This window comes from Schistocerca gregaria, chromosome 1 (genome assembly GCF_023897955.1).
Source record: "Schistocerca gregaria isolate iqSchGreg1 chromosome 1, iqSchGreg1.2, whole genome shotgun sequence".
NCBI lineage: Eukaryota > Metazoa > Arthropoda > Insecta > Orthoptera > Acrididae > Schistocerca > Schistocerca gregaria.
Genome location: NC_064920.1, coordinates 461,296,479 through 461,311,390, shown reverse-complemented (window position 1 = coordinate 461,311,390; position 14,912 = coordinate 461,296,479). Strand labels below are relative to the sequence as shown.

The window sequence follows — 14,912 nt, the reverse complement described above, 5'->3', positions numbered from 1 at the left end:
TTCCCCACCCTTCTCTGTCCCACCACTCCCACCCAATAGGAGGTTAGTGGTTCTTAAGTCCACAGTATTTCTCTCCTGATAGTAAGTGACATGCCTACCAAGTTTGACTGAGATCAATTCATGGGTTAGAAAGAGCTTTTTGGCTGTGGCTTCACCCACGTATGCACATATCACATATTTGTACACATATTTCACCTAAATCTATAGCAAATTTCACCCTGCAATTTTACTTTCACACGACTCAGTATTTATTATGTCCCTCAGAACTGTGTCGTCATACACTAATATAATTCTGAAGGTACATTCAGTGGCTTTTGTAGATAATGATTGTGGAACGTGTTGGGAACAGAGTTAGTAGTAAAGAGGTTATAAATTGAAAAGTTATGCTTGGTGCAATTGTTTCTAAGCATCCAAGTGTTTATGACATCATATCTCCTGAATTGTGTGTAGTAAAATGATACAATTTTGCAGGAACATTCAGTGGTATGTGTGAATACTGTCTGCAAAATGTGTTGCAAATAGAGTTAGTATTAAAGAAATAATAAATTAAAATGCCATGTCTGATGGGGCAGTTTTACGGCATGAAAATCAAAACATAGTAAGCAATAAACTTACTACACCAGGCATGACATTTTAATTCATTACTTCTTTAATACTAATTCTATTTGAATGGCATTACGTCATACATTTGGAACTCATACTTCTACAAACAAACTACAGTAATGCTGCCACACAGATTAAATATTGATCTTGCCACACACACACACACACACAGGTGGAGTGGGAAGAGAGAGGGGGAGGGGATAAGGGGGAGGGGATAAGGGGGAGGGGGTAAGGGCAGGAGAGGTGGAGGGAGAGGGGAAGGAGAGGAGGAGGGGGAGAGGGGGAGGGAGAGGGGTAACTGGAGGGGGAGGGAGAGGGTGAAGGTGAGGGAGAGGGGGAGGGTGAGGGAGAGGGCGAGGGAGAGGAGGAGGGTGAAGGTGAGGGAGAGGGGGAGGGTGAGGGAGAGGGCGAGGGAGAGGAGGAGGGTGAGGGTGAGGGAGAGGAGGAGGGTGAGGGTGAGGGAGAGGAGGAGGGTGAGGGTGAGGGAGAGGAGGAGGGTGAGGGTGAGGGAGAGGGGAGAAGGGGAGGGAGAGGGGGAGGGAGTGGGGGAGGGAGTGGGGGAGGGAGTGGGGGAGGGAGAGGGGGGGAGAGGGGGAGGGAGAGGGGGAGGGAGAGGGGGAGGGAGAGGGGGAGGGAGAGGGGGAGGGAGAGGGGGAGGGAGAGGGGGAGGGAGAGGGGGAGGGAGAGGGGGAGGGAGAGGGGGAGGGAGAGGGGGAGGGAGAGGGGGAGGGAGAGGGGGAGAAGAGGGGGAGAAGAGGGGGAGGGGAGGGGGAGAAGAGGGGGAGGGAGAGGGGGAGGGAGAGGGGGAGGGAGAGGGGGAGGGAGAGGGGGAGGGAGAGGGGGAGGGAGAGGGGGAGGGAGAGGGGGAGGGAGAGGGGGAGGGAGAGGGGGAGGGAGAGGGGGAGGGGAGGGGGGAGAGGGGGGAGAGGGGGAGGGAGAGGGGGAGGGAGAGGGGGAGGGAGAGGGGGAGGGAGAGGGGGAGGGAGAGGGGGAGGGAGAGGGGGAGGGAGAGGGGGAGGGAGAGGGGGAGGGGGAGGGAGAGGGGGTGGGAGAGGGGGAGGGAGAGGGGGAGGGAGAGGGGGAGTTGGAGGGGGAGGGGGGAGAGAGGGAGGGGGAAGGAGAGGGGTGAGGGAGATCACAGATGCAGTAATACAAATTAGCGTATGGGCATCCAATTACTCTTAGACTTGTTTCAGTGTCTGTTTTGGGAGTCTTGTTTCTTTTATTTGTGTTGTCAATGAAGTAGCAAGTTGTGCAATCGAAGCAATTATGGTTAGTGGTATTAGGGAAGCAAACAGGCAAAACTTGTTGAACTCTTTTTGATTTGAACATGTTAAGAAGACTGTTTTTGTATAAGCTTTATGAGATTTCCAAAATTATCTCACACAGCCATGCAGCTTAATATGTTAATCAGAAGATGAAATCCAGACTGCTGTAACCCCCCAGTTTGACAATTATTCCCAGGGGCTTGGTGGCATGGTGTAGCTCTACATTTAATTGAGTTAAATTGCAAACTTTATGTGCTACTATATTAGAGATTTTTTAAAATTAGTAGGTAGTTTAAACAGCAGTGGTTTGTCATGAGCTCATGTTTGACTTTCAGCTAGTGCAGTTTAGATTCAAAAATCACATTAAATATTGTTTGCTACCACAATACCGTTAATAATGTTCAGCTATGGTTGCTTCTTGCATCTTTCCCTTTCCACATCTTGCACCAGCTTTTCTAAAGTGTGCACATCCTGAGTGCCTGCAACACCCCAAGGCTTGAATCTTTGCTTGTTCCCACTCACAGCCATCTCTAGCAACACCATTAACCTCCCCCGTTTCTTCTCCTGTCTTACCACTCCTGCACAGGTTTCAGGAGATAATCTTCATGGTCACACCATTTCAGAGCAGAATTATTATTTTTCTCTCTGTAGGATAGAAGATCTAAAAGAGTAAGGTGCATAAGATCATGTGTCTGTCATGTCTACATAATCCTTAGCCATAAGAAACCACTAATGGGACTGAAGTAACACCACAAAGCAGCAATTACTACATAAAGCACCCACTCAAATATTTACAGAGTCATCTCCATGTTTAACACTAGGGGGTAGGCAGCTCCCTTAGACATATGCAATGTAACTCATTTGGCATCATCATACTCATCTAATATTTATTGATCCATAGTGTCTTGTCATAATACCACTTGCTTCTAGTCTCTTGGGGCTGACCAGACATTGAAGTGCAGATTCCATTCACACTACTGTCCATATAAAGCCCACTATCAACAATACCTGCATTTTGATACTTGTCACCCTTCCACTCCAAAAATTCACTCCCACATAGTCTGGCCACCTGTGAATAGAGCATCTGCAGTGATAAGAATTCCCTTGCCCATTAAGTTGAAAGTCCCACTAAGACCTTCACAGACATTGTCACTATACCCAAACCTATTTCACAGATAGATCAACACACCCCTAATCCTCTCACCACCTCTTAGAATCAGCTGCAAAGGAGCATTCCCTTCATTACCTTTTATCATCCTGGACTGAAACAAATGAACTATATCCTTCACCAGGACTTCTACTATTTTCCACTGTTCTCAGATATAAGGAACATTTTACTCACAATCCTTCCCACCTCTCCCAGAGTAGCGTTCCACTGGCCACCCAATCTACATGATATGATATCCTGTTCCATCCCCATGCCACACCCATTCCCAACCTCTCGCCACATGAGTCATAACCCCGTGGAAGACTCAGGTGCAAGATCTGTCGGATACACCCATCCAGCATCCCCTACTTCCCACCCACCACAGGTTTATCCTGTCACATTAGTCGCGAGGCCTTTTGTGAAAGCAGGCATGTCATGTAATAGCTCTGCTGCAACTTCTGCTCAGTATTTTATATGAGCATAACCACAAACAGCTGTCCATCTGAACGAATGGCCACTAACAAATTGAGGTGAAGAGCTAAGACTGCACCCAATAGTGGAACATGCTGCTGAGCACAACATATTTGACTTCAATAGCTGCTTCACAACTTGTGCCATCTTGATCCCCTCCACCCTCAAGCAAGGCTTTCTGAACTACATAAATGTGGTCTGCCATTGTAACACATTCTACTTCACTCCCATAACCACCCTTGCCAGAAAAGTTTTCTTAATATGAGATAAAGAAAGAAACGTTCTATTACACATTTGAGATGCTGCTGGTGATACCGAAAAACAAGATTACAAACACTCTGCACAGCTTCATATAAAATCAGCAAAATTACATACGTCAATTAACATTCAATTGCTGTCATTCAACATGTGTGCAAAAGACAGATATAAATTTTAGAATAAGATACTCTGAATGTCTAAAGCACTGAAAAGTGGAAACACTTAGAGGACAGAGTGCATATTTATTTATAAATACACAATAAATTATTAATTTGCAACTATTACTGTTCTACGTCATTTGTTGATGCTTTTTATAACAAATTACAGGAAATTAAAAGCAATAACTCCTACCATTAATTAATTACTGAATACTAAGGCACACTTTTCATTATTACAGGTATTTACTTTATTGACGATTTAGTAATATTTGAAATATGTGGCAACGATCTTTTTGTGATTATTTATAGACAACTATATTTCTTTTAAACTACTTACATTGTTAGCTCGATTGGAGTTACATTCATTGTTGTTTTCCATTGTTATAAAATTGGTGTGCTCGAAGTAGGACACTGGGACTTGAGGTTACCATTCCAGTTATTTGTATTGCTGCATGTTCAAATATGAACATCAGCTACTGCTGATTTATTTTCTTTTTAGAATGTGGTAATTTTACCAGATTTTGTTGTTGAGGTGAGTAACGACCCCACTTTTAAATATATATACTACAGGATATGAAGTTACTTTGAAATTTACAGTGTATTATGTAAGTATATTTATGAATATGTTACCCATTAGTAAATAATACAGTTCCAGGTGGACAGAGGTATTTACACATTCCCTTTTCTGTAATTTGTGCTAATGTATTATTGTTTCATTTCACTTTATTTTGTTTCATTTCATTTTATATAGATTATAATGGTCTTCAGACGAGATAGATACCTCACTAATGAAGAAATAGAAGAAATTTGGAGCATTTGAGGAAAATTTGTCAATTGACGAAATGATAGTCAAATACTATAGACGAAGTGGACTGAAACAGTTTATCCGAGGCAAACCTATTAGGTTTGTCTATAAGTTGTGGGCTCACTGTAGAGCAAGTGGCAACTGTTCCAAATTTGATTTATACTGTGGAAAGGGTCCAGAAGATACTGCAAGGGATGACCTACTATTGGGTTCAAGAGTAGTCCTAAACATGCTAGATTGCATTGAAAAACTGGAGAATCATTGTGTGTACTTTGACAATTTCTTCAATAGTAGAGATCTTCTGATTCATCTGAGAAATTTGGGTTTCCAAGCAACTGGGACTGTCAGAGAGAATCGAGTTGGTGACTGTCCACTACTGAGCAGCAACGAACTGAAAATGACAGTTTGAAGAAACTATGACTACCAGTTCGAAAGGAATGGTGAAGTCTTATTTGTTCGATGGCACAACAACAGGAAGACTGAATATTGGATGCCCAACGGAATACCCATCGAGTCAGTTGAGAGTGATAACAGACATCAGTTTTTATGGAATTGGTCATATGATTGACAAAAGCACCATGCAGAGAAGATGGGAAACCAAAAACATTGTGTTAAATGCCGTGTAACGATGTGTGTGAAGTGTTCTGTACCATTTCACAAGAAATAAATAGTTAAAACTTGAATACAGTTTAGTATGCTACACAATACTGTTAGATCCCAGTGTCCTATTTTGAGGATGGCCATTATGTCTGCATGTATAAATATTCTTTAGCTGTTTTTGTACTTATTGTGGTTCATACACTATGCACATTATAACTGAGGAATAAAAAATTCAATTAAAAAAAAAAAAAGGGACTTAATGGGTTAAGCATCGTAATTGATATATGTTTCCTCTCTCATTTGAACACAATTTTTTTGAAGTTATAATCTGTGCCTAAAATTTCCAATACAGATTTCGCCTGCATCACACGCTGGATTTTAAGTACAGAAAAGAAGCTGAAGTAACAACCACAGAACATGCGTAATATAACACTAGGTAATGTTCAATTAATTATTATTAAAGTTTTAAGTTGCTCAACACTTGTGGATTCTCAGAAAGTAGCAATTTCAGACCACGGATACAGTGTCTTATACTTGTTATTACATTTCTCATCCTCAGGATGTCACAAACTAGTCCTTTCTTGCACTAAACTTAAATGTTTATCAGAATCCATGTTTCAGTTTGGGAGTGTTGATCGACTCAACCAAATAAAACAAACTGATTTAAATTCCACTGACTCAACAACGGCCTGGAGAATAATGTGCTCATCACATGCCCCTTCATACTGCATTCAATGACACCACTGTCAGAGGACAACACAGACGACTGAGGACAACACGGAGGTCAGGCCTGCAGCACGTTACCTATTGACTCCAATTATTTCTCACTGATAACTTCTTGTCCTGAATCCTCTGTGCCATTACTACCAAAGTCATTTGTATTCTCAATGAGCCAATCACATTGTTTAATTGTGATACATGAACTTCAGTTAGTTGCACCATAAGACCATGCCTTCACTGAAAGTCAGTAGCACTTACACTTTTGCTCACCTGTACCTGATTTATTATACAGATGAATATATGACACACTATTTTACTAAAATAATACATGATAGGCATACCACATGAATGATCAATCAAATCACAGAATATATTCCCTGTCTTCTGGAACCAATGGTTTCCATTATTTCAAAACTATCTGAAATTTTGTTTCATTTATAATAAGCAAAGGAATTCTTTTTAATATTTCATTCTATCAAATAGTTTAGAGAATCTATTACCTGTGCGTCATCGGCACTTTTACAAGGGCTGGGAAGACGTTCAATGGGAATCCGTACAAACTGGTGTTCCAGAAGCTGTGCTGCACTCCAACGCATATGTTCATCCTTTGCAAAACATCTGAAAGTTTAAGGAAAAATACTAAACCATCCAATGCAATATTTTACACTCGTGATAAAGTGACTTCACGACCATTTCATTCACCAGAAGAATAGTCAGTACATACAATTGTGTTATTTGCACATGAATTGTCCAAATGTTACCTCATCTTCCAAAGAAATGGTAACTTACATTCATCTTAAAGAGTAAAGGAATAAGCATACAAAGTGGAGGTAGTATGACTAACACCACCTTTGATTCAAGTGTTAACTGCAGCGTGTTTGTAGTCATTTCATATGAACAACAGACTCCTGAGCATCTTTTAAAATCAGGAACAGGAAACTCACATTTATTTCATCATTAACATAAGTGGTTATTCTATCACCTATAAAAAGTTATATGTAAATATTTTACTATCAGTAAGTGGTTTTCTATTATGGGTCAAAACTTTCAGCTTGTGATCAGTCTCAAAATGCGAAATATATGTGTTGTACAATATCACAAAAACAATGAACCCTTATGTGCATACCTTGCAAAGTCTAGACAGAAATAATAAGTTAGAGAAAGCCCCTTAGCCTCCAAAATATTCCAGAAGCGTAAAGTTAAGGTAGGACCAGGGAACTGAGGAGCCAAGCTGAGTACTGTACTCCATTTTTGTACCTATCCACTCTCATGAGGATATAAATTTGACTCATCTTAGAACAAACATAATCCAGGATGAAGCAATGCCTGGACCACTGATGACAAATGTCATGCTTTTAAATGAGTCCTTAACCATGGATATTTGATGTGTGTGATTCTCGCTGCGCTATACTAGTTTATACGGCATGCTGGAACATTCATCTCAAGAGTTTTTTTTGACCTGTTCAGGCTAGTTTTTTTAGACCACTACCTGTTACGCTATGTAAGTACATCAAAGCATTTGAGATGTGGTGCTATAGACGAATGTTGAAAATTAGGTGGACTGATAAGGTAAGGAATGAGGAGGTTCTACGCAGAATCGGAGAGGAAAGGAATATGTGGAAAACACTGATAAGGAGAAGGGACAGGATGATAGGACATCTGCTAAGACATGAGGGAATGACTTCCATGGTACTAGAGGGAGCTGTAGAGGGCAAAAACTGTAGAGGAAGACAGAGATTGGAATACGTCAAGCAAATAATTGAGGAGGTAGGTTGCAAGTGCTACTCTGAGAAAAAAAAAAAGTACATCTGACTGAAGAATAAAATTATTTTCCCCCCACAGTGCAATTTCAAAGATGACAACATTTTTGCTGTAACTTCACATGCAATAGAGAAATGATTTTTTTTGTGAGGCTTGTTCCACCAGTATATTAAAGAGTCAATCCACTGAACTTCATTATATAACCCTTTTATACAGTAATTTGTTTCCTTAATTTTTTCATTACCCTTAAGCATGTAAATGACAATCTTTCCATTCAGCAATAACAACTATTTAATCATTAAAAATGGAAAATAATTTGTAGTATCCTTAAACACACTTTTGAGTGATTGACAAAATACAGTGTATTCCATTTACCTGATGATTGCTTGCCCGGGGTATTGCAGGCCAGCTACAGAAGCTGCACTTGCCAGTTGAATGGATCCCACAGGGACCCACTATGACCCCCCCCCCCCCCCCCTTTTGTGGGTTTTACCCTGAAGATCATACAGACATATGTGTCTTGTTGGCCAGTGTCATTCGAGCAGTGAAACAGGCATCCTAAGTGTAACAGTGAAGTTTGCGAATGCAATAATGGCAAGAGCGAATTATTGTTTATTTATGATTCATATGTGTGTATAGTGTCCTCTTGTACAGTTCAGAGATTGTCTGAACAGAAGTTTCCAGGTGTTCGAGTTACGAGTTGTGATGCAGCTGTTATGAAACACTAATTACCTAATTTTAAGAAAACTATTAGATGAAAAATTTGATTTTTGCATGTCTTACAGTCTGATATCTTTGCTTCATGAAGGACTGAGTTTCATTTCATTATATGCCATTGTTACTGTGCTACATCAAATTAGATACAACTTTGTGCAAAATTTTAAAGATTTTGCAAAGGTCAACACGCATTGTAAAACTTTGTTTATGGCTGATTTTAGCCCATACATTGCAGTGAATGAAATGTATGTAAGATATTGATTTTTAATTAAAATTGAGAGCAGAATGATATTTCATGTTGTCATTGAGTAACTGGGTTTTATGTGCCGTGGATGGTCACCCCTTCACGTACTTGCACAATGTGATCATATGGTTATAACAACTGTCATATCTCTTAAGCAGTTCAAGATATCGAAACGAGTTGTTGTTGTTGTTTTCCCCCATTTTCCTTTCTTTAAATGATAGCATGCAATGAGGCACATAAGGTGTATGAGGAACAGCCAAATCTTTTTTATTCACCAGGATATGGAAGTAACTCGTCCACAGCAGTTAGAGATCAGCAACTCAGGAGGGATACAGATGTCCACAGCACTGTAGGAAAACTCAAACGGCACGTGTATACATGTCCACAGCATATAGGGAGTGGCATAGCAGGACGTGTATTCACATCCACAGTATCAGAAGTGTTAAGCTTAGTTTCACATGTATGTTTCATATATAAGAGTGCCTTGAGCACTGTTCAAGTTACATAGAGAAATCGGATTCAATGCTCAAACCACAACTTTTGTAGAAAAATGTAACTTAAATCATGTTGTTCTACTGAAATTTGAAGACAACTGTAATAACACTTCATTATCTTAAAATTAGTGCAAAACTGGATCTGGATGTCTATGCAGCTATCTATGATATCACCAAATTAGTACATGAGGCAGTTCTGGAGTGACAATTACCAAATTTTTCAGAAGATTTAACATTCTTGATATCACCATTAGTGCTAGTCACGACAAACATATAAATAGGCTAAATTTCTTTAAAGGAAATGAAAATTTTCGAACAATTAAAAAGTGTGTTTTTGGAGAGGTACTGATATTACATTTAAAGCAACCTTATTCCTTGAATCAGATAGCATGTTTCCAATATTTTAATTTATAAAGTGATTGTAATTCCTACATGAAACTTTTATAACTGTGTAATATATCAAGAATTTTCTCATCATCTAGTTTACTTAATTACTTGGACAGGAGGTTTGGTCACTCAGTCTTAGTGGGAAGTAAATTGGTCATCTGACTAAGTACAGCAATGTTTAATCTCAAAATAGCAGGCTGTGATGTCTCGCAGGGTGAGAGTGAAAACAGATCATGAAAAATACTTCGCAGGAAACCATGGCAACTTGCTGTTAATTCCGCGTGATCAAAAAGTCAGTATAAATTTAAAAACTTTATAAACCACAGAATAATGTAGATAGAGAGGTAAAAATTGACACACATGCTTGAAATCACATGAGGCTTTATTGGAGGGGGGAGTCACAAAATGTCCGACAGATGGTGCTGGAAAGCAAAACATCAGTGACTGTGCATGACAATCGTGTATAAAAGCAGCTGTAATGAGAGAGAGAGAGAGAGAGAGAGAGAGAGAGAGAGAGAGAGAGAGAGAGAGAGAGAGAGAGAGAGAGAGGGAGGGGGGGGGGCACCGTAGTGGCTGACTGAGCACAAGGCGTAATGCTGCTGAGACAGTTCAGGAAGAAATGGAGACTGTAGTGGGCTCGCCTATGCACGGGGAAGTCAGCACTCGTGCAGTTGCACATTGCACCAGCATTCCATACACTACTGTTTGGTTGGCACTGAGGCATACCCACCGATGCTCTCCATACAAAATCCATCGGCATCATGAACTGTTACTTGACGATTTAGTGAAGCGCAGGGCATTTGTGGTGTGCGCATTTCAAATAATGGCGGGCGTTGACGATTGGTTGAGTAACGTGTTGTGGACTGATAAAGCTCATTTCACGCTCCGAGGGTCTGTCAATGTCCACAACTGCAGGATTTGGGCTACCGAAAATCCTAGAACTGTTGTGGAAACTCCACTGCACGACAAGAAAGTCATGGTATGGGTGGGATTTACCACATCCACCGTTATTGGACCTTTTTTCTTCGAGGAAATGCGTGATTCTGGTTTTGTAACTGCTACTGTGATGGTTGATAGGTACGCTAATATGTTACAGAATCGCATCATCCCCAGCCTGGCTGAAAAACACCTGCTGGAATGTACGACGTTTATGCAGGATGGCGCTCCACCCCATATTGCTAGATGCATGAAGTATCTCTAGCATGCGTTGTTTGGTGATGATCATGTGCTCAGCTGCTACATTCGTCATGCTTGGCCTCCCAGGTCCCCATACCTCAGTCCGTACGATTATTGGCTTTGGGGTTACCTGAAGTCGCAAGTGTATAGTGATCGACCAACATCTCTAGGGATGCTGAAAGACAACATTCGACGCCAATGCCTCACCATAACTCTGGACATGCTTTACAATGCTGTTCACAACATTATTCCTCAACTACAGCTATTGTTGAGGAATGATGGTGGACATATTGAGCATTTCCTCTAAAGAACATCATCTTTGCTTTGTCTTACTTTATTATGCTAATTATCGATATTCTGATCAGATGAAGCACCATCTGTTGAACATTTTTTGAACTTTTGTATTTTTTTTTTTGGTTCTGATAAAACCCCATGTCATTCCAAGCATGTGTGTCAATCTCTACCTCTCTATCTACATTATTCCGTGATTTATTCATTTTTCAAATTTATACTGATTTTTTTATCATCCGGTATTATGAATTTTCTTGAGAATGAAAGAGGGGTGATACTCCCACAGCAGCCTGAGACAGTGGTCGTATGTGTGAGTTCTGCTTATGTGAATGTGGGTGTATTTCCTACTTTGGAGGAAAGCCTTTTATTCGAAAGCTTAAATGTTTAACAGTCTGTTCATTGTGCCTGTCTGCAACCCAGTACCTCCTCTTTATGGTGGGTAGCGATTTATTCTTATTGTACAACTGATGTTATTCCATCCTGGACTTTCCACTCTTAGATATAAAATTAGCATATTTTTTGTGTGAATGTTTGACTTTACTAAGCATTAAATGCAGAGGTTACACAATATCTGACTTTTTAGTCAAGGAAAAAAGCTTAAAGGTTTTTTACAAGGAGCTTATGAATTAATATTATTAAGCAATAGGTTATTTTTCATCTTCTCCTAACCATGTACCATGTTTACTCTCTATCAGGCAGCATTTTTTCAAGTAGCTGTTGTATTCTAAGCAAATCATACAAAATTAGCTATACTGTGTGATGAGTATTACTGTCATCTACATTAAAATAATCAAACAAACAACAGTAATCCACATAAACTATTTTTGTGAGTAGATTGTTTCTAAGCATTACGATGCAACACTTTACATGCATGGAAAGCATCCTAAATGTTGTATCAATTGTCTACATCATTTTGTGTGTTGCCTATACTAAACCCAACTTTCTTTTGTTAATCATATACACTTACTTCTCTAGAAAGTCTCTTAAATCTGATGGAGTACACGTAGGTATTTCTGGCAGCATATCTGTCACTATACACCCACGAAGTAGTGACAAAATAAGAATTCCAAATCGATAGATATCCGATTTTTTGCCACCACGTCCCAATGATGGGGGAAAGGTATTTTCAGTTCTTTCAGTTACTGAAGATTGATAGATTTCTGATAATCGTTTATCCAGACTATAGTCACCAACACGCACCAAACCTGAAGAGAAATGGAACAACAATAACAAGTTTAAAAACAGTGCACACTCTGCTGCAAAGTAAAAGAATTACAAAGGACACAGTTGCACCAGCAACAACAACTATTATAAATACATTGTACAAGAAGCTTGCACATGTAAATTACTAACATTAGAGTCCTGGCACCAACCAGTTAACCTGCTTTACTCTTATTATAAGAAACAGTCATATGAAAATTAAGTGAACCGTTTATTATTTCAAAAGTAATCACCGTAACTCTTAATACATTTATACTACTACGAGACGCAACGCCAATGCTGCCATGGAAAAATGTTTACGGTTGCCTACAGAACCATGACTGTACCCAACCATGCACCTCATCATCCAAAGCAAATATACAGCCATGAAAGTCTTTCTTCAGGGTTTCAAAATTTTTGAAACCACATGGGGAGAGATCGGGACTGTATGTAGGCATCCCAGTGAAACGTCTGCAGTGTAATCAAAAAACCTTGACAACTATTGGATGGACATTATTCTGCAACAGGATGGTCCCATCCACATGCATTTGGAATTGCCTGCACACTTTTTTTTCAAAATGTTCACATACCTTGCATGTTAGTTGCGGTGCCATGTTAGAGAAAATTGATGAACAGAGGGCCCTTGCAATCATACAAAAAGGTCATCATGACTTTCCAAAAGCTGGCATGTCTGTTGTTTCAACTGCACTGGAGAAGTAGTGCTGAGCCCTTACACATCCTCCATACAGACCCAACCTCTCCCCAACTTACATCCATATTTTTGGAGCCCCGAATAAATTTATTCAAAGCTATAGATTTGCTTCAGACGAAGAGATGCTCGCCTGGGTACAGTCATGGTACTGTAGGCAACCACAAAACATTTTTCCATGACAGCATTGATAGTCTTGTCTCACAGTGGACTAAATGCTGTCTCACAGTAGACTAAATGCATTAACAGTTATGGGTATTACTTTTGAAATAATAAAAAATTTACTTACATATTTCTGTGTGTCTCATTTTCATCTGACTGCTTCTTATATGAACCAAGGCTTCGGAAACTACATGCTTTACTGATTACAAAGAGGTTTTTGATAAAGTTAAATATTGCATCATTGTTGGCCTGCTTCAATGGTGATGCCTTCACAGTAAAGGCAGCAATGAAAAGCAGTGAGTTGTATTAGAACGATCTAGCCTGTATGAATGTTATGTTACAAACAAGATCAAAATACTGAAAGCTGTCAGAGGAGGAGGCAAATTACTCTTCAAATTTTACTTTTGAAGTTATTTTTGGAAAATATTAAGATTATCAAGAGAGAGGAATCAAGATCAAAGTTAAACTCTTAAAATGTTAATTTTATGCAGATAACACTTGTCATATTAATGATCTTAGCTTACTGGGGACTAATTTACTATCAAATTTTGCTGCTGTTATTTTCATTCACATGATGTCAGGTACTACTATTATTTTAAGTCTATGAAAGGAACTGGTTAAGAGTTTAGTATACCATTAGCATCAAGGTAATTTAGAGATGAAACATTAGCTCAGGTGGGAGGGATGGAGATGGAAATCTGGAATGAAACAATGATATAATTGAATGAAGCCCCCCTAGTATAAGCCTGATGTGATTAAAGTGAACCAAGGAGAACCAGGACAGTCCCACAATGATTTCAATCTTCTGAATATGAGTCCTGTGTCTTAGCACTGTGATACATTCTTCACATTTTTACTCAGTAAAAATTATTCTGTTGATAATTTTATCAAAAGGAAAATTTTCTTGAGAAAACTATAAAATTTATGAGACAGAACTGGTGGGCAATACTTAACTTCAAGGGAAGTGTCAGTACAGCAGATACACTTTAGAGTACATGCAGTATCTAACTTTTGGACTAATAGTTCCTACTGCAGCGAGGAGAGAGGGAAAGACTGGGAAGACTAAAAAAGAAGAGCAGATCACTCACACCACAGGATGAGACGGATTCACTTCTTGTGACACCTTACTTTCACACCTTTGTCCGAGCTACGTCATTACAAGACAGGAAAATTACTTGGCATTCTAAAACCAGGTATCTGTATATAATAGCCATTATGTTACAGAAGCCCTGGTAAAGCAAACAGTGTATACTTTCTTGTTTTGTTTCTAGTTTAGGCAGCAGATATTGCAGTGGTCACTAAGAAGTTATTCCTATTTCCTTTCTTTCACTTTTAGAATTTGAAAAGCATTTTGTAGTGTGAAATACCATATAGACAAAGAGGGGATCAGTAACCAGAACAGTTCAAAAGTGAAGCTGTGCTGGCACAGAAAGTACTGTCACCTATAAAAAAATTCAGTATAGAGTAAATGTGTTTCTAATTATGTTACACTAAGAAATAATGAAATAATGACGTTGTATGCTAAACATTATAACATTGATGTGCATTTCTTTGCCTGAAAGGCTGCTCATGTTATGCAACTAAACATGTGGGCTCTGTGAGCAAGAGATGATTAATGCATGATAACACAGGGAGCACAAAAATCAAAGTACGGCATCAAGCAAACATATGCAATAAACTTCCTGAAGAGTAATGTAAACATTGGAACATTCAATAATGAAAATTCCTAGGTGGAAGGAAA

General features: G+C 39.5%; 1 protein-coding gene across 1 annotated transcript in view; it reads right to left on the bottom strand.

Annotated features, from left to right (window-relative positions):
- LOC126352433 (eIF-2-alpha kinase GCN2) overlaps positions 1–14,912 on the bottom strand; it is a 284,800-nt gene that overhangs the window by 132,655 nt on the left and 137,233 nt on the right. The window contains exons 10-11 of the mRNA XM_050002687.1: positions 12,068–12,305; positions 6,531–6,648 (exon numbers count right to left, since the gene is read on the bottom strand). Of these exons, the coding sequence (XP_049858644.1) occupies positions 6,531–6,648; positions 12,068–12,305 (356 nt within the window). The remainder of the gene's footprint in view (positions 1–6,530; positions 6,649–12,067; positions 12,306–14,912) is intronic.